Genomic DNA, 18973 nt, shown 5'->3' with positions numbered 1-18973 from the left:
GTGTCCAATCCCCAGTTTGAATTAGACAAAACTGAAATAGAAAGAGGATTAAACCCATAATATTTCAGAAATAGAAACTGGGTCACATATTAAGGCTTTCTCTGGGGTTTGTCAGAAAGATTAAAATTAGGATGAATTTATCACTGAGTTCTTTACAGTTTCCTGATGCAGGGCAACAGTAGGGATAGATGGACACATATCTGGGCTACTTTCAAGACTTGAATTCAAACATCATCAGAAACTCTATCAAACAGCAATGTCCTCAGGTCCCAAACTTACCAGAAGTAGAGAAATACCATTATTGTTATTCAGGAGCAGAACCTCAGGGATGGAGAGGCTTAAAGCTCTCACAGGCACGCAGGAAATCCGTGTAGCAGAGGAGTGAACTGATCAGAAGTGGAAGCATAGATGTGCTACACGCTTTCTCCATATGGAATGGCAGCAGCAGGCTTACTCATACCAGCATCAAACCAGCCTATTTTTGGGTGCATAATTTCACAATAAAGGAAGAGGAATAATTTTAGGAAAATGTGAAGCAGATACATGGTTTATCCCCTGTACGTAGAAAGAATACCTTTAGGGAGGAACAAAATATTTTAGTATAAAAATAACATTACTTATTTATTCTAGATAACTAACTGAGGGACACGTTTTCATATATATATGTGGGGAGTCGTATGTTTCAGTAGAATGCAAAAATAAGATAACTATTCACAAATACATTCTCATGTACACTAATCCTGTCAGCCCCCACCCCCAGTCCCAATGACCTGATAATTTTATAACCTAGCAATGAAATATATACGGGAGTATTTTCCCTAATAATTTCTATACATGTATTAATATCTAATATGGTGTTATTTTAGTAAAAGATATAGAAATACAGAAAAATAAAATTGAACTTTTAGTTTGAGAAGCATTTTTCTCTCATTCTCTCAATCTTTGTTAGCCTTCCTTCAAGAAAAAGAAATCCACTGACATTTCAAGCCATGGCTCTTTCCTGATTATAAGGTGGTTTTGTGGCATTTTAGGAAATAATATGCAAAGCTAAAAGGAAAAAGAATTATTTTGAAGATGTGATTTTTATAATCTACTCTTCAGAGATGGAAGACTCCCAGACAAAGATTTTATGTAAATCTCTGGTTTTCATCAATAAAGCAACATCTGAAAAACAACAAATTTTATCCCAAGAAATTCCCTAAGGCAGAAATTGAGAGAAATATGAAAAGACAAGTTCCATGCTGAAGAATTATTGAGAATCCTCAAGGATCTTCAGCATCACAGTCTACAGCAGCATATATTTGAAAAGAACAGCTCTGTGGGAACTAGAGTACTCTCCATCTCTCCCTTCTTCACTTGCACAGCCTCCTCCACTTCTACCTACTACATTCAAAAATATCAAACCACACATAAAAGCAGACCATTAGCATACTTGGTGCGCCTTACTAATGCTACATTGCTCATTCTTTACAGTCTTGAGGAAATAATCCAAAAAGATTTAAGTAGCTTCCATATTTCCCCAGTGAAGCTGAACCCCACCAGGCAGTGCTTAGGTGGTAGGTGCCCACCTTCCAGGTGCCCCTGGCTATCAGGGAACTGCCCTACCTGCCCAGAACTAGCAGAGTTTACCCTGACAGACCTACCTGCAGCTAACCACTGCTGTCCTCAGGGAGCTCAGCACTGACAGGGCTTGCAAGCTTTGACTACAACTAAACCTAAGAACGTGCCTTGAGGAGGTTTTCCTTTTCTGGAAAGGGCTGTGCTTTAGATTTCAGTGAAAACAAAATACAGGTTCATACTGAAAGCAGAACATCGATTATATGCAGTCATAGCTAGTAAATGAAATTAAATGAACTGGTATTACATTTATACCCTTATGTCCCTTTATTGTATTAACTGCACAGAGATACTAATAAGCTGGTACTACAGATGCTTTAAACAGCATTTAATTTGACTGAGCAAGTGCTGGAAAATACGGGCAACTGAGAAAACACTAACATTTAACAAGATTGTTGCTAGTATTTTTTATTCTTTGGCTCTGCTGTCATCATTCAGCCCAAGCCTTTGGTTTCTAGGAAACATATTGCAAGTTCCACTCATAGCTCCTTACCAGCTGTTACTATTCAGATCAACCAGGATCAAGTCTTGGCCAGAGTTTAGGAAAACTGAGACTCCAACCTTTCTACTTCCAAAGGACTTTTTAAATGGGGAAGTCTTAGCAAGTGCTGCTGAATCTGTTTATAAATGCTCTCTCCAACACCTCGAATCAGGTAAATATGAAAACAACTCTATCTCTCTTTGGCTGTTTATAGTTGAGAGGGAACATTTTCTTGAACATTTCTTCAGCTTAATCCTTTACCTTGAATGCCTTTTTCACACGTATCTTGTCAATAGTACACCACCTGATGTTTTTTGACTATATTAATTGCACTTTGATGCCTCACAGCAGCTAGCCTGCTTACTCCTGCTACAGCCCTAGCAAATCATCCCAATCAAAAATAATAAACAAGAGGTTGGATTTATTAGCCTGCTAGCTCTGCCAAGAACTCAGCACCCCCAGAAACCATTTTGCTTACATCTGTGCCTATAAACTCTCTTGAGACTAACTCCAAGCAGACAGTTTTTTGAAGATGCAGGTGCTCTGTTTTGAGGACCAATGCGAGGCTTGGAGGTAGTAATTCTGCAAGTCTATCCCCAAAATTCCAAAGGATGCTGTCAGTAAAAAGCAGTATCTTATCTCTTTTAGCACCTTGTTTCCCTCATGCCCACCTGTGGTGGCCTTTGGCATGGACCAGGTCAGCACTGGGATGATGTTGACTTAGACCATGCCCCACGCTGGCCTTTTGGGGGCTTCAGCTCCTCTCCCATCTGTGAAGGTAGGAGGCTGCTCAAGAGAGGTTTCCTTGCACTCTGAATGCTTCCTTTAGTGGTGCTGGTGGAAATGCTGTGAAAGAGAGCTGCAGCGTCCACAGAAACCCCTTCTGTGCATCTCGGAGTTTTTACAAGCTGCTAAAGAGAGAAGGGGGGTAAGTGAGCTGGCTCTCATGTTTAACACTGTGGTATTGCTGCTACTGCAGGTGCTGCCAGGTAACGAGATGCTGCTCCATCCTTTCACCTGCTCCCAGCACAAACCTACAAAGCAATGGGTGAGAAAAACCTGCCTGGTGTGCCGCCAAGAGTTTGTAAAACCCTTGGATCACTGAAGTGGCTGAAGTTGCCAGTTGGTGGAAACACACCAGCAAGGTGCCTAAGCAACCTAAATGTCTTACCAACAAATGCCCACTCAGCCTCAGATTACCTAGGAGATTTTTACAGGCAGATCAACTAAGGAAGAGAAAAATACACCCTGAATTTCAAAAGTGAGTGCTTTGATGTCAGATGGGTAAAAACAATTAAACAACCAGACTTCTTGTTATTCAGAAATTTTAGACACCTCAGTAATGGAAACAATCAAAACAAAACATTTATTTTATTTTATTTTATTTTATTTATTTTATAACCCATGCTTTTGAAGTGACTACATTTCATCTTTTAAGAATGCTGGCAATAGCTTTCAGTGTGTTATGAAATTTTTCCTTAAGTTAAATTGTTGAATTTAAGAAGAACATATGAAATACATTGAGTCTTACTATTTATCTTACTCTTGTTTCTATTATTGCATATAAATCTCATTAAATCTTAATTTCAGAATGTTTTATAAATGCAATGGCTTACGAATATTAATGAGGCAAACTGGGGGCATCCCATGATATAGTCATTCCAAAAATTGGTTTTCTTCAAGGGAAGCTTTGTCTGCACAGGGCCAGGTATCTGCTCTGAGTATTTTAATTTCCTGCCTTGGTAATTCCCAGCAATAGATTTAGATGAGTTACGGATGATCATAATGACTCATAATTCTGGGCTATTTGCTTAGAGATTTTGATACAAAGCTTAGCTTTGCTTTTGATACAAAATTTAGAAATACTAGCATTTAAATTCAATTATATTAAGTGTTTTCTTTTCTAGATGAAAGGTTGAGGCTCTCCTCTTACAAATGCCATGAAAATACGGGGTTTTTTTGATAATTTGAAAGAATCTGCATACTTACTCTATGGCCTTTCCTCACATTTTTTGTTTTGATTTACACACTGAAGCACAAGTGACAAGAAGCCCTGTTTGTCACATACAAGCTGTGTCACTGGAAGAACCAAGAAACCAGACATCATCTGCTTTACAACTGTGACCATGCCCAAGCAGAGCAGCCTTGCTGGGCACCTCTGTGTGGCAAGATAAATGGCTGCATCAGCATCTTAAGGAGTCAGGTAACAGTTTATGCCCTATTAACAGCACCAGCTTTTTTGTCAAGATGCATGCAGGTTAAATAATTTGACATACAGCCTCAATACCAGTTGTAAAAGTGAAAAATTCAAGGGGAAGCACCATGTCTACCCTGTTCCAGCCTGACACCTGGCTTTGAAAGCTCAAGCAGTATAGCACTGCTCTTTGAGAGAGGAGATGAAAGTGACAGACTGGGGTAAGAGACAACAAACAGTTTTCATCTCCAAGGTCCCTGCAGAACTACTACAGCTGTGGGAGAAAACTGATTCATTTCTCCTCTGTTAATAAGCTGATAAGGTAAACTGAACACAGAGACAAAAAAAGGATGACTTTCCAGAGTCAAACTTTTTTGTTTCCTGTATAACTGTGTTTTCCCTCTAGTTAGCATTAAGGTTTTTCAAGGTTGTTTTTTGTTGATTTTGGTTTTCTTTATATTCAAAGTTACGGGTCCCTGCCTCTTTGCTAATAAATTCTACATAACATTTTAAAAAACAATCTGGTAATGTGGTAAATATTTATTCTTCTGAATTGATTTTATAAGAAAGAAACAAAGCATTTGATTAATGAATTCTTACAGACGAGCTGAATCTTCATTAAAAAAAAAACCAAACAACCCCTTTGTTCCCCTGTAGTAGAATTATTTTGGGGCTTTTTTCTGCTATTTGAAGTTACTAGAGCCATGAGCCTTTCTGGGCTTTTCTGATGCGTTCAGGCTGAGAAAAGTCAAATGCTCCCCACCAGCTGCAGGATCTCAGGCAAAAACGAAGTTTTCTCAAAATACAAGTGCTATTCTGAGACGTAGCATTCTGTCAAGCAGCTCGTTGGCCACACTTACAGAGAAGAAAACAAAGTTGAATGAATGGAGCCCTTAAACTTGGTGAATGCAAATACATAACAAATGGATAGGCAAAAAGTGTAGAAAGTGAATGCTACAGCACTGCCATGCATGCTGCTGAAGACAGCTCAGAGGTGTTTGATTTGGGAGCAGACACCCCCAGCAGCAGTGGAGAAAGGGCATTCTTTACCCAAGCAATAATGGGAGACAGGCAGCATGAGCATAGCTGGTAATCTACACCAGCTATGATCTCAGAGGTGTCTGGAGGTGAGGGGATAGTTTAATCTCCTTCTTTCCCAGTTTAGCTCCTTTGCAGAAGCAGCCAATCAGGGAACTATTTAATACTAATTCTGCTTACAGATATCCTCCTGCTGGGCACTGGGATAACCCTGCCAGTTAGGATTCAGCAAAAAGCTGCTGGGCTTTGTATCACCCATCATGTCTGGTTTACACAAATGACTTCTTGTATGACTGTAAACACCTACTATTTGGGGCCCCTTAACTCACAGTTACATTTTACTTTTCCTTCCTCTGTTCTTTTAGTGTAAAAGATGTGGCTCATACTCTGCCTCACCTCGTGAAGAAATACTACCTCCTTTCTCTCCCATCAGACAGACAGGGACTTGGATCTTGGACATTCACTTGCTGAATGATGTTGAATATGACATTCACTTCAAAAAGCTGTGGAAGAAAGCAAATATCCTATTTTGTTGGCCAAAGGACTTCTCCCCACTGTTTCCCTGCCAGAGAACAGTGCTAATCCCTGGCATTTGAAAGGGAAAAGAGATTTTAGAGGAACTGTGACAAAGCAGGAACTCAATTTATACAAGAATTATTCCTCTCCACCTAATCTCCAAATGCCTTCCATAAAAAGTACGTGCCTGATATCTCTACAGCTGGTAAAGCATCAGGGCTGATTTAATGAATTACTTGCTTTGTTTCGAAGCACGGAAATTCCGTGCATCATTCCCCTTAGTTTCAGTATTTATTTCAAAAGCCGAATTCCGCACGGGCCGGTTGTATTCCTGAAAAGTTTTCGCGTGCACCGCGGCAGTCGCGGCTCCCGGCACCACGCAGCCGGTGCTGCGGGACCGGCGCGGCCGGGGCCGCTCCCGCTCTGCCCCTGCAGCCCAGGGGGTGCTGAGGGCGCCGGGTCCCGCACCTGCGGCTCGGTGCCCGCAGGGAGCAGCCGCCCCCGCACACCGCCCCGCCGCTAAACCCCAGCCCCGATCCGCTCGCAGCGATGCTGAGCGGATTACGGGCCGGCAGTCTGACGGCTGCCTGCGCTCCCCACAGCCGCCCTGCCCGCCCGCAGCCTCGCAGCTCCCCCGGGCCGGGCCGGGCCGGCGGCAGTGACCGGCCCCGCGGAGCCTGCCCCGGCCCGGGGGGCGGCCGGGCTGCCGCGGGGCCTCCGGCGGGAGGGGGCTGACCCCGGCGTGAGGGGGCAGCGGCACCGAGCCCGGCCGGGCAGAGCCGCGGCCGCCGGGCGCCCTGAGCGCCCCGCGGGGCCCAGCGCGGCCCCCGCGCCCCGGGCCCGCCGCCGGCATGGTGCTGCTGTCCGGGCACGGCGAGCCCCTGCCCGGGGAGCGGGTCTGCCCCGCGCCCGCCGCCGCTAAGGAGATGCCCGGCGCCGAGGCGGAGAGCAGCCCCGAGCAGGGGGCGGCGGAGGCTGCCGCCGAGGAGCCGGACGAAGAGGAGGAAGAGGAGAAGGAGGTGGAGGAGGAGGAGGATTGCGAGGAGTACGAGGACTTCTCCGAGCTGCCCGACACCTGCAGCATCGCCTCAGACGACTCCTTCTACCCTCCTCGGGGGCTGGACGACGACGACGAGGACCTCTGGTCCCTGGAAGGGGACGAGCGCGACAGCCCCGAGGCGCTCAGCCTCTTCCGAGCCTGCTGCACCAACAACAGCATCGTGCTGAAGGCGCTCATCCGCCAAGGGCCCCTGGAAGAGGAGGTGCGGGAGGCCGACCGCAACCGCAGGGTGAGCATCCCGCGCCGCGCCCGCAGCCCGGGCAGCCCGGCCGGGGCAGAGCGGCTCGGCCGCCGCCGGCTCCGCTCCGTGCGGGGCTGAGCGACGCCCCTGCCGCTCCCGGGAATGCTGCTCTGCAGCCCCCTGGGGAACGGGACCCCGGCAGCCAGGAGCAGAGAAGGGCGCGGCGCTGCGCCCTGCCAGCCCTGACTTGCCACCTTTGGCTAAGGAAGGGTCCGGCTCATGGGATGAGACAGAGGTCCGGAACCCGGTTTTCCCGCGATCAGTTTTGAATCGGGTCTTGTTTTTCCTTCTGTTTATTGGGAACCGAGAGGGGCACAGCTGGTAATGGTTGTGTTCAGCATCAAAAAACCTTCCTCTTTTCCGGGCTGTTCATCCCCTGCAGTACTTTATGATATTCACCATGAAATTTTGACCTGTTGGTAAAATTTTTTTATTTCTTTTTTAATTATTTTTTTTCCCTTTTCCTTTAGCTTCCCCAAAAATGTAAGCTCGTTCCTGGTTCCTAGACTCCCAAGCAGTGTTCAGGGTATTCCTGTGTTAAAATAGGTATTTTTCAGAGTTCTCCTTGTATTTATTTTGTTGTTGATAATCTATTTTTGGGGTTTGTATCACTACAAGTTTTGTGGCTCTGTTTTTTCCGATTACTCAGTTAATTGCAGAGACAGAAGTGTACTTCTCTAAATCAGAAGGTGAAAACGTGGGAAAGATTTCCTGGTTAATGAGTTTCTGGGACATTTAAACAGTGGTATTGAAGACCACCGATATTACTACAGTTATTTTGAAGTTATTTTGTGTAAACAATCTGAAAAAACAATTCTGTCACTAATCCATGACAGCAGTGTTTTGAAAGGAAACCTGTATTATTTTAATTGGGCAAGGAACTTGCACATTCTGGCAACATAAGTTGTCTTTGCATCGAAAAGAACGCCATGATTTGTGTTTGGTTCTGTCTGGAGAGGGGCTTTTCTTGTGGCTTAGACAGATGTACTTCTAGGATTTTTCCTAAAAATATATTTTTCTCCAAAGGATTGCTTTTAATACAGATTTTTAGTGATCAGACTTATTGTAAATTTCTTAAAAAGGCAAAATGTCATATTAACACGTCTGAGGGAGAAGCAGCCTATGGTGTGAGGCTGGGAATGAGCAACACAGGACAGAAATAATTTGCATCAACTCTTCTGCCCAGGCCAGGATATGATGTGGTTATACTTTAGCTAGTAACATGTGAGATCCAGTTGTACATTACAGGTTATTTTGAATACCCTGCAGATACACCTGTCCCATATGTTGGGGCTGTGCCTGGGCTGGAGCCCAACCCCAGCCCTGACACTCTGTGGGGTTTGGGCTGCAGCCTCTGCTGAGGTCCATTGATTTGGCTCATTGATGTGTCTCAAGTGTGTGATGGTGTGGGAGGTTTGGCTCCCCATATATGTGGCATTAAGTGCCCCAGAGCTGTCCCTCCTGAAAAGGTGGCCTTCCTGCCCAACAGAGGGCAAGAAGCTGCAGGAACCCTCCCTCTCAGTCAACAGGGATGACAAAGCTCAGCACAAGCATCAGCCCTCATCCTGCAGCTGCTCTTTGGGCAAAGGTGATCAGATCAGGGTTGTGAAAGCAGCGAATTCTCCTGTTTGGAGAGCCTTCCCTTCACCATCCTCCTCCCAGAAAGCAACTTGTTCTTTATCTCTTCAGCTTCTGAGAAAAGAGACAAAATATTAGTTTGAATCTGAAAGTTTATTTTCTTTGTTTATACTGTAAAAACCCAAAACCCAACAAAACAAAAACAAAAAAAAGAACATCTACTTAGGCAAATATTCAGTTTAACCTGAAATTAAAAATTGGCATAAAATTCTGTTTTCTTAATTTTGTTTTATGAATACAAAGTAAAAAAGTTCTGGAATTCAGCAACAGGAATGATGTGGTAGACATGAGTTCACTTTGCCTTCCTCACAGAAGAGCCCCAATCACAGCAGTACAGAGCAGGACACTCGGTCTTTTCCAGACACGTGTGAGTGGGGTGGGAGAAATCTTTTGACTAGGAAGCAGAAACTTCAAGTGTGACTCCTGCTCAGGGATATTGAGGCAAATTCTCATTATTTTGCAAAGGAAAACTACCTTGTTTAGAGAATTTAACCTAATAAAATGGAAGTTTCACTCAGGCCTTTTATTTCCCTTTCTGTGGATTAGTCTTTTGCTCTTGAATTTCATTATAAAATCATTGGATATTATCCATGAAAAAGGCAATTTTGCTACCCAAAGTAAAAGTTACACATTCCTGTTGTTCTCAAGAAGATTTTAGTTGCTGAAACTAAAACTACTGTTGGCTTAGCGTCTTCTTTTGCCAGGATAATGTTTGTCTACAATGCATTTGTTGGAAAACTCTATTTTTTTTTCTTATTTTAAATTTTTTTAACCTTTCTTTTTTTACCTTTTTCATTTTCTTCCCCCACCCCCCCCACCCCCCACTGTGAACAAACAAGCTAGACTTTTGTTTCTTCAAAGTTTTGATTTCTTTTCCAAGAGACAGGGCAAAGAATGAAGAATAACTTGCTTTTTGAGAAGTGGGGCTGTGAAGGGGAGGGTGTCCATTCTGAGGATATTAACTATTTTCACCATCCTGATCTGATAGCCTCTGGAATGTAAGTACATTACAGTTTCATTTTCACAATTTCAAAATCAAGTTTTCTTCAAAACAAGTAACAAGTTATTGTCATAAGACAACATTGTATTTTGATTCTGAAAATAAATAAAATCAGCTCATAAAATGTAACATGAAAAAAATTCCAAATGCCCTAAACTGGGTACAATGAGCCTGCTTTGTTTTTAATTAGTTTTACCATGTCCCTAAAATGCAGATATATAAATTTAAGACGTAGAAGCAGTTCTCCAGGAAATGCTGGGATCCAGAGGTACCCTTACTTATTTTCCTCTTTAGAGTCAATTTGCCATGCTTGGATAGTGCCTTTTTGTGTCATTTCTCCAGAAGCATATTTTCCCCGTAGTCTGTTCATGAGCTGTAGAACCTCCTGCCAGGCACAAGTTTTCATTAAATTCACCTTCCTGCAGTAAACCAGGCTCCACAACATCTGATTTATTAGTCACCACATGCAGCCTGAAGATCTGTACCTTCCCTGTCTTGTTTTCATTACTGTCAAGACAAAACCAGTTTATATATCATTGACTGCAGAGGATCCCCAGATGGCCGATCCCCTCATCTTCTCTTGTACTGCTACCTGTCCATGGAATTCAGAAAGACTGGATTGGTGCTGCTCATTTCCTCTCCTTGCCCAAACTAACACAGAAATATTTGGAAAATAACTGTGACAGCATATAATATAGTTATTGTACATCGTGCAGGGTGACCTCTCATTCTTCAGTGTTTGTTTATTTATCCTAATAGTAAAGAGGGATTTGAAAGTAGAAAAGGGAAAATAAAGGCATGGCTCTGGTGAAATTTCCTGACCTGACTGAGACCTCAGTATCACCTGGCTAATGGTGCTACTTTTCATCTTACCACATGGGGACTGGTTCTCCTTCCTCACTAGTCAAATTTCTAAATTTCAGATACTTTTATCTCATCATTTTAACGTCATTTAATATCAAATTTTGCCTGGTGACTAGGATTTTATATATATATATATACATACTTAGAAAGATAGAGTTTCAAAATCTGGTGTTACCTAACTGCAGAATACAAGCAAATTTAGAAATTTGCCATGACAATAGAGAAAGCATTAAGAGATGGGGGAGAGGGAAAAGAAGGCAAAGAACGTTCCCTTGCCAGATTGAAAATAATCACAGTTGATCTGCAGAAAGGTTTTGTGCTAATCTTACATGTGATATAGCCCATATCAGCAAGAATATTCTGTTGTAGTCTGTTTCAGTTTTTTTTTTTTTTTTGGTTGTTGCTCAATGAGTCTTTTGTCCAGTTCCATAGACAGCTATGGACATAACAGTGGGAATGTTTCTCTGAATGCAGCCTAGGCTTGTTTGTGCACTGAACACCGTGAGTGGATGTTTTGGAATGGCATCACTCACCTGGTTTCCTCACTGGGTCTGTGACAGTATCCAAGGCATCAGAACTGTCATGTTGTTCTCCTTTCCCTGTGGTGGAGGCTGCTCCTCAGGCTCTGCACTGCCACAGTGAAACTACTTTGGGAAACTCACCCAATTTGGGGAGCATTACCCTTCAGAATTTTTCACAGAGCAATGAACAGTGCATCCTCCATGGAGCTGACACCTGAATTTGTCCTTGCCAAAGGGCTGGGCTTCTGAAATTGCAATTGGTTATGAAGGACAGGGAGCCAGTGGCTTGATTCCCACTTTCTAGGTGAGGGAACTTTCTGTTGAATGATGCTTTTCTAAAAAGTCATGTATCACAAAGAGTGCCAGAGCTTGTGTAACACTCCATTAACTCATGTTTTTTTGGGTTTTTTGGTGGTTTTTTTTTCTTTCTTTTTTTTTTTTTTTAATAATCTTCAGAATGTTAACTTATAAAAAATCAGGAGTCTAACATTTTCTGGTAAGGGATGAAGTCCTCCCATCACATGTTGCTTTTCGGTTTTCATGGCACATAGCTAACCCAAGTTAACCCATGTCAGAAAAAGGATTTTAAGAACATCATCTCCTCCAGTGCTCAGAATATTTTTTCATTATTATTTTCACAGGCAGCTTTAGTTGATCCATATTATCTTATACAAAGTATTCTCATGGAAACAATTGTATTGAAACTTAACATCATGACACTAAACCATGAAAGTGAATTTTTGGGGTGAAAGTATTTTTAGAAAGACAACAAAAGTAATATAATTTAAATCCTTTAAAAAGTACCAAAATCCTCAAATGCAGTAAAAAATATCCCTGGAAATACATGTTTGTGCTTACAAAATAAGTGAGTAAAGTAAAGAATTATAGATGTCAAAAAAAGGGGCAATTCTTCAAATACAGTAATTACAGCTCAAGGTTAGCCATCAGAAAAGCATGGAAAATATGAAGTGAGCTGGCTAAGAGGGAATTTGGTGAGCTAACCAGAGCATGGACCAGACTGATACAGGTAGGCACTCAGAGGCACTATCAGAAGAGCGTGGGCAGGTTAGCTGTCTGCCTGCTCTTGTCTGTCTTCATCTGCAGTGTTAGGTGACTAATGCCTATGAAAACCTGGCACAAAAAAATAATCCTTTAAAATAACTTTACTGGAGAAAAAGTATGTTCACAGAACTTAATTCTATAGATTAAAGAGAACAATTAATAAAGACCCTGAGGATGTTTAGACATAAATGCAGGTCTTTAGCACTGCTGGAAATGCATGCCTAGAGCAGGCTGTGTCCTCCATGGAGCTGACAGGTAACATGACATCATTTTTACTTCATGTCAAAAGCAGCATTGGCTAATACATGTAGGTCCTACTGGAATGGACAAATACAGATTTGAAGACCAGATGAGAAAGTTGTACAAGTCTAATCAAGTTTCAAGTGATAGGTTAAGCTTCTAGAGAAACCAGATGAAGAGTAGCTTCCCTGAAGAATTTTGACAAATTGCTTAATGTCAAGTGTGTGGAACAGGAGGGGTGTTTTTAGTCTGACAGTATTACAGGAGTAAAGGTCACATCAATCTTCTGTTCTGCTTTAAGCAACATTTCATGTTAGTGTCTTAAATCAAGTGTGTGGCTTTCAGGGCTCCTCAGAGAAGCAGGGATGATACTGGTTACCCACCTGAGAACAAATTGACTGCAGATATTTAAAAATACAGCTGCATTTAAAATTCCGTGGTAGCCTAACAAGATTGGTTGTTCTGGACATCTTTCATCAGTAATTATGACAGACATATAACGTGTTTTTAGCATAACATGTCCATAACACATGGGACTTTGGAATGCCTTACTGCCTTTTCCTAGGAGAATAGTAGAGCTTAATTTCACAGTGAATAAAGTGACGCTGCTAATGCCTTCAACCCATTAGGAAATTCAAATTTATGTTCTCATGGAAGAATTGCTCAAGAAGGAATATTGGCACTAATTTCCTTTTGTAAAGTTTCCAAAGATTTCTCAGGGAAAATTTATTGAGGAATTATAGGAAGTTGAAGCAGAGAGCACTGCTGCAAAACACCTGATTGCTCTGAAAAAACGAGTTCCCGTTGAGTTTCAGTAGCTTATAGGAGGTACTGGACTTCAAGTCTGCTGGGAAAGGAAGTGGTCCAAAAACTCCAATATTCCCAAATTCTTCAGCTCCAAGCTACATGCCAGTAAGGCAACAGCCGTACCTCATTTTATCAAGGCTTTAGATCTCAAGGCAAGGGCTCTGAGGAAGGAATAAAAAGTGCTCCTGTCTCAGGCAGCAGGTTCAAAGCTGCTTGCTGAGAAGTACCACAGGAGTGGTGAGTTCAGGTGCCAGTTGTGGTGGACAGCAGGTCTCCAGTGCCGCATCTTTCAGTGTCATCAAGGGCTTAACTCTCATGTCCTTTGGCCCTGCTGGTGCTGGAAGTGGGCTCTTGAAGGCTCCCGAGGCAGTGCCAACAGATGGAAAGGCAGGGACAGGGATGTCAGCCCCTCACCAGGGAGTTCCCTTTTCAGAGCTGTGAGACTTGGTCGTCTTTCACTCAGTCTGACTTGTTACTGGCTTTCAGGGGACTTTTCCAAAAGGATTTTGAAAAAGGCATTAATGTTTGCTTTTGTGTGTGGCACAGAAACCTCTTCCCATAATCTTAACTTTAGTCACACACTCTTGTGTTTATGTTTGGGAATAAAACCTGTGACAATAAGTTGAAAATAAAAGAAGTTGAACAAGGAGTACAAGCAACCAAAACATCTAATAGGATCTACTAGTTAAGAAGAAATAGACAGAAAGATAAAACCCCCAAAGCTCATTTATACGTTTTGCAAACTGTCATTGTGTGACAGAGACCAACAAAAATCAGGTGTTTTGCTGTAGTACTTCTGTATGTTGATAGCACTTCACAGAGGAGGATGAGTAGTAACTCTTGTATGACTTTACAGGTGTTGGTTGCTTCCCACCAGAGCAACCAAAATACATCAAAATGTCTAAAATTACATTTCATTAAAACACATTTTTCTTCCTCTAAAGAGAAGTAATACATGGTCATGAACTAAAGTTCACTGTTAATTCTGAAATAAAGGTAGACTTGAAAGGTGTAAGCAGCCTTTTACTTATAGAAAATACTGCTAGATGAGCATGGGGGTGGTGTGTGCATTGCCAAAGGAAACCATCTCTGGCATGAGAGCACATGTGCAGCTCAGCTCACACCTACCCTGTGCAGGGTTAGCATCTCTGGTGTGGACACAGCCAGTGCCTGGCCTGCATTTTCCCTGAATCCCAGTCTGTTCTCCTAATTCATTATTGGCTTTTAGGCTTTTGAGTTCAAATGCCCAAACTAGCATCGTTCGTTGTGTTATGGTTTTGGAAATCATTAACCATGCTGGTACTAAAATTGTTAAAATACCTATTTGCACATGCTTTATGCTTATTTCAAATATGGTAAGGTAGCTTTCAAGTAGAATAACATAAAACATAAGATGCTGCAGGTTTTCTCAAACTGGAATTCTGGTCATTAATTTCTGTACCTTTTTCAGTGCTTGTAGTTATTTTGGACAAGTTATTCTGTTTTGGCTGAGGCTGGGGGTGAGGGGTTAGCAATTTATGTAAGCGTAGTATTGCCTGCTAAGAATTTTCCTGCATGTTCTTTCTGTATCATCCACCATTACACTGTGGAATTAGGTTTGTCTTTTGGGACTGAGGTAGAATTGTACTAAAAACTAATGGTAGAGTTGCTAAAAACTGCCAGTAGACTTTTTTAAAATAGACTACAAAATCTCAGGAGAAAGTGAAAGCAATGAAGAATTCCCACAGGCCTTATTTGAGACAGGAGTTCACCTTTAATGTTTTCATAAATAAATTTTCTCTCAGAAGGTTACCCTTCTAAATTATTTTAAATATTATGCCACATTGGTTTGAATCTGTCTGTTTCTGACTGTTCTTTAATTAGATACAGAAATGGAAACCCTCCAGCCTGGGCTAGATATAATCCTGTAACATACTGAGGGAGTCACAATAAGAAATAATCAAGTACTGTAGGAAGAGGATTGTTGTCACAGTGTCTGTGGTTGCACATCTGGCAGTGAATTAGTAATTCAAATTGTATCCACTGTGGGAAAAACCCACTATGTGGAAATAGTTCCCATTTTTCAATTCTATTATTTTCTATCATGTCTGTTAAATTCCATGGGGAGCAATTTGAAAGCAAGATGATGCAAAATGGGAATGACTCATGGTTGGGCTTTTGTTGGTTCACACGTTTCGGATGTACAACGTTCTGAGCCTGATCCTCTAACATCCTCTCACATATGAGGGTTGGGAATTTTTTTTTTTTTTTTTGTCTTTTGCCTCTCAGTACATGAGGCCTCATCTTTGGGGTAGCTTGTGTGTGGACAGACCAACTGCTGGTGACAAGAGATGCTGCCAGCAGCTGCCAGAGCTCAGAACTGGGCTCATGGAGAAGTTTTGAAGTTTTGTTTCTATTACTATAGGAGGGAAGCTTATGCAGAATCCATTGTTATTAGTTTTCTGAAGTTCAAAAGTAGCAGATAATGGGACATATTCAATCTGTTCATAAAAAGAGCCTTTCTGGCGGTATTTGGCTTCTTTTTTTTTTTCTTTTTTCTTCTATACAAAACCTAGATATCTTGCTATTTGGAGCTAATAGTAAGAAGGCTCAGCTCAACTGTTTAGCATTTGATTGAGAAACACAGGAAGGCTAACCATGTATTCATAAAAGTGTCTTTAAGTGTGGATGAAAGGAAAAGGAAGACTTTCTTTGAAAGGTGGTGTGGTACTTCTGTGTATCTGCAAGTATCACATGAGTTTGATAAAGGACCCAAGGGAAGGCAGAGTCAAAGCTCAGCTCCACAAAGGAGGTAATTTAAAATACTTTTCTTTCTACAGAGTTTTCTACAGATTTTCTATAAAAAGAATGAAGTAGCAATAACTTGTTGGACAAAAAAATGTAGGATAACACATATTGGCCAGTTCTGCAAAATGAAATACCACAAGTATTAGTGAACTACCACAAACACTAATGAAATATAAGTATTTACACTTCAAGCACTAATGAAATATAAGAGTCCTTCTGATCTAGTAAAAAATATAAACATAGTAGAGGAGTTTTCTGGTTACACTGAGGCAATCTGTACTGTGCAGTAAATGCCTGGAAGCATGGAACAATGCCAACCAGAGGAAGCCTGTGTCTGTGAAGAAAAAGGTTGTTTTCCCTGCTGTCCTACAGGCACTTCAAAAGCTCACTGCTATGTTAGGTGAGTCCTGTCTGCAGGGAAAACTGGACAGCATGACCATGTCAGAGCCACTTCTCTGCCATGCTGCTTCAGCAGAGCTCCCCATGCAGAGCTGCCAGCCTGGAATAAAACACATAGTGTTCGTGGAAGAACAGCCTGTCCAGTGGTTTGAGGAGGGAGTGAAACCATTCATGGCTGACAGGGAAGAAAAACACTTGATTTCAAGGTCTCTGGGAACGGAGTGAAAGCCTCTTTCTTGTACCCCAGGGACAGGTGCAATCTCCCAGGCAGAGACTGTCCCACAGCCTGCAAGCAGTGGCTGTGTGAAAAGGCTCAGGTGGTTTTGGGATCCCCCATTAACCTCCTGCCATGCCCAGTCAATGGGAGAGGCCAAGCTGTGCTGAGTCCTGCTGTTAGTTATGTGGGGTGGGACTGAACCTTCCTTGCCACCTATTTATGGCTGTGCTTCCTTTTGTTTTACTGCACTGATGCTGTATGATCTGCAGGAATCTTACAGTCCAGAAAATTCTTCCTCTTGTGAGGATGCAACAAGGATGCTCCAAGTGTGAAGATACCCCTGAGCAGAACTGCCTGTGGAATAGGAACTGGAACTGAGTACTTGATACATTATAATCTTTTTAGTTCCTTACTTGAATTAAAATATTGTGTTTATTGAAGTCAGATGTCTCAGTGCATTTACAACGCTTGTCTTCATAAAGGATCCCATGAAGCGTCTAAGATCCTTTACATATATATGGATACATTAAGCAAATATTGAAATATTGAATACTGAAGTTAAACATTTTAGAAGCAGTAAGTTTCTAAAGTACCTGAAAGGAGATTGTGGTAGGATGGGGGTCATCTTTCTTCCAAATGACAAGTGATAGGACAAGGGGAAATGGCCTCAGGTTGTGTCAGGGGAAGTTCAGGTTGGGTACTAAAAAAATTTTCTTCACCAAAACAGTGGCTAAAAGGGGAATCTGTGTGAGGAGCTGCAGAAGTCACTTCATTTTTTCAGCCTGGAGAAGGGCAGACTGAGGGGAGATCTCATTGCAGTTACAACTTCTTTGTGAGAGGAAGAGGAGAGGCAGGCAGTGATCTCTGCTCTGTGGTGACCAGTGACAGGACCCAGAGAATGGCCTGAAGCTGAGTCAGGGGAGGTTCAGGTTGGATATTAGAAAAGGGTTTTTCACCCAGAGGGTGTTTGGGCACTGGGAGAGGCTCCCCAGGACAGTGGTCACAGCACCGAGTCTTACAGTGTTCAAGGAACATATGGATATCTGTCTCAGGCACAAGGTGTGATTCTTGGGGTGTCCTGCGTAGGGCCAGGAGTTGGACTTAATGATCCTGATGAGTCCCTTCCAATTCAGCTTATTCTGCGTGTTTCTGTGTCATTCTGTGATTGAGTGTTGGAACAGGTTGTTCAGGGATCTGGTGTAGTCACCATGTTGGATAACGAGTAGATGTGGCACTTCACAGTGTGGCTTAGTGAACATGGTGACATTCCACTGAAGGCTGGATTTCATGGACATCTTTTCTGGCCTTATTGAGTCTGTGATTCTGATATCAGCAGCCCAGAACCACAAAAAAAAAAAAAAAGATGGTGAAAAAATGTCAAGCTTTCTCTTAAAATTAATTGCCCAAATTATTTTCTTTGGAGGCAAGAGATTATGAAATGTCTTATGTCTTTTACTTGTTATTGCCATTTTTTTCTTTCTGTGGGTGTTTTAAGCTTGACCTAGTTTATGCTTATTACAGTCAGCACAGCTGATTTATGAGCAGAGGCTCCATTCACAGATGGGTGCAGGCAGAGCTGAGGTATTCAGGTATGCATCTATGGCAATGTTCACAGATCACAAATGCATTTACTATCCTCTTAGGGTCTGAAGTCAAATGAGGGGAAAAAAGCCTAACCTGGAGGTTTCCAGTAAGGTAATGCTGTTTCCCAGTGCTTCTCGTATCTCAGGTCCATCACTCTCTTTTCTGCTATTCTTCAAATTATGAAACCCCCCCAGCTATCAGGTGTCAGCAAAAAGTGCTGTGATCTCTCTTTGGAGCTTCACTACCTGATGCTAGATCAGTAGGAACTCCCTCCTGCAGTGGATACACAGACAGTAACCATGGGGAGAAATAGATCAACACTGCCAATTAAATGTCATAAATAGGTGTGATATGGGTAAAGATATCACAGAGAGGAAAAATTTTTAAAATTACAGGGGCTCCTTTAGTGTCAGTGAAAAGAAAGAGTGACTCCAGGGCAGGCCATGGCAGTGCAGGAGCAGGAGCAGGGTGCCCATGGCACAGACACTGAACCTGCAGGGACACTGACCCTGCAGCTCCCAGCTCAGCTCCAGCTGCTGTGTCTGCTGGAGCAGGGCATCGTGCCCTGCCTTACCTGCTCACAAGGCCACATTTACAAACACTAACTAGTTATGTGCAAAGCCCACTTTGTTTACCTGTTGTGCATGTATCACTGAAGTACATCTCCCCAGCAGAGTGAGCTGAGAGCTGGTGGCTTCAGGCTGGAC

General features: G+C 42.4%; 2 protein-coding genes across 2 annotated transcripts in view; one reads left to right on the top strand and one right to left on the bottom strand.

Moving 5' to 3' along the window:
• SNRNP48 (small nuclear ribonucleoprotein U11/U12 subunit 48) overlaps nt 1-421 on the bottom strand; it is a 42948-nt gene extending 42527 nt beyond the window's left edge. The window contains exon 1 of the mRNA XM_064428598.1: nt 280-421. The gene's annotated coding sequence lies outside the window, so the exon portion shown is untranslated. The remainder of the gene's footprint in view (nt 1-279) is intronic.
• A 5926-nt stretch (nt 422-6347) lies between these two features.
• The window catches only part of ANKRD33B (ankyrin repeat domain 33B), a 45739-nt gene continuing 33113 nt past the window's right edge, over nt 6348-18973 (top strand). The window contains exon 1 of the mRNA XM_064428530.1: nt 6348-7135. Coding sequence (XP_064284600.1) covers nt 6698-7135 — 438 coding nt within the window. The 5' untranslated portion in view covers nt 6348-6697. The remainder of the gene's footprint in view (nt 7136-18973) is intronic.

This window comes from Passer domesticus, chromosome 1 (assembly GCF_036417665.1).
Source record: "Passer domesticus isolate bPasDom1 chromosome 1, bPasDom1.hap1, whole genome shotgun sequence".
Lineage (NCBI taxonomy): Eukaryota > Metazoa > Chordata > Aves > Passeriformes > Passeridae > Passer > Passer domesticus.
Note: the sequence above shows the minus strand (reverse complement) of the source record. Positions and strands in the feature narration are given on the sequence as shown.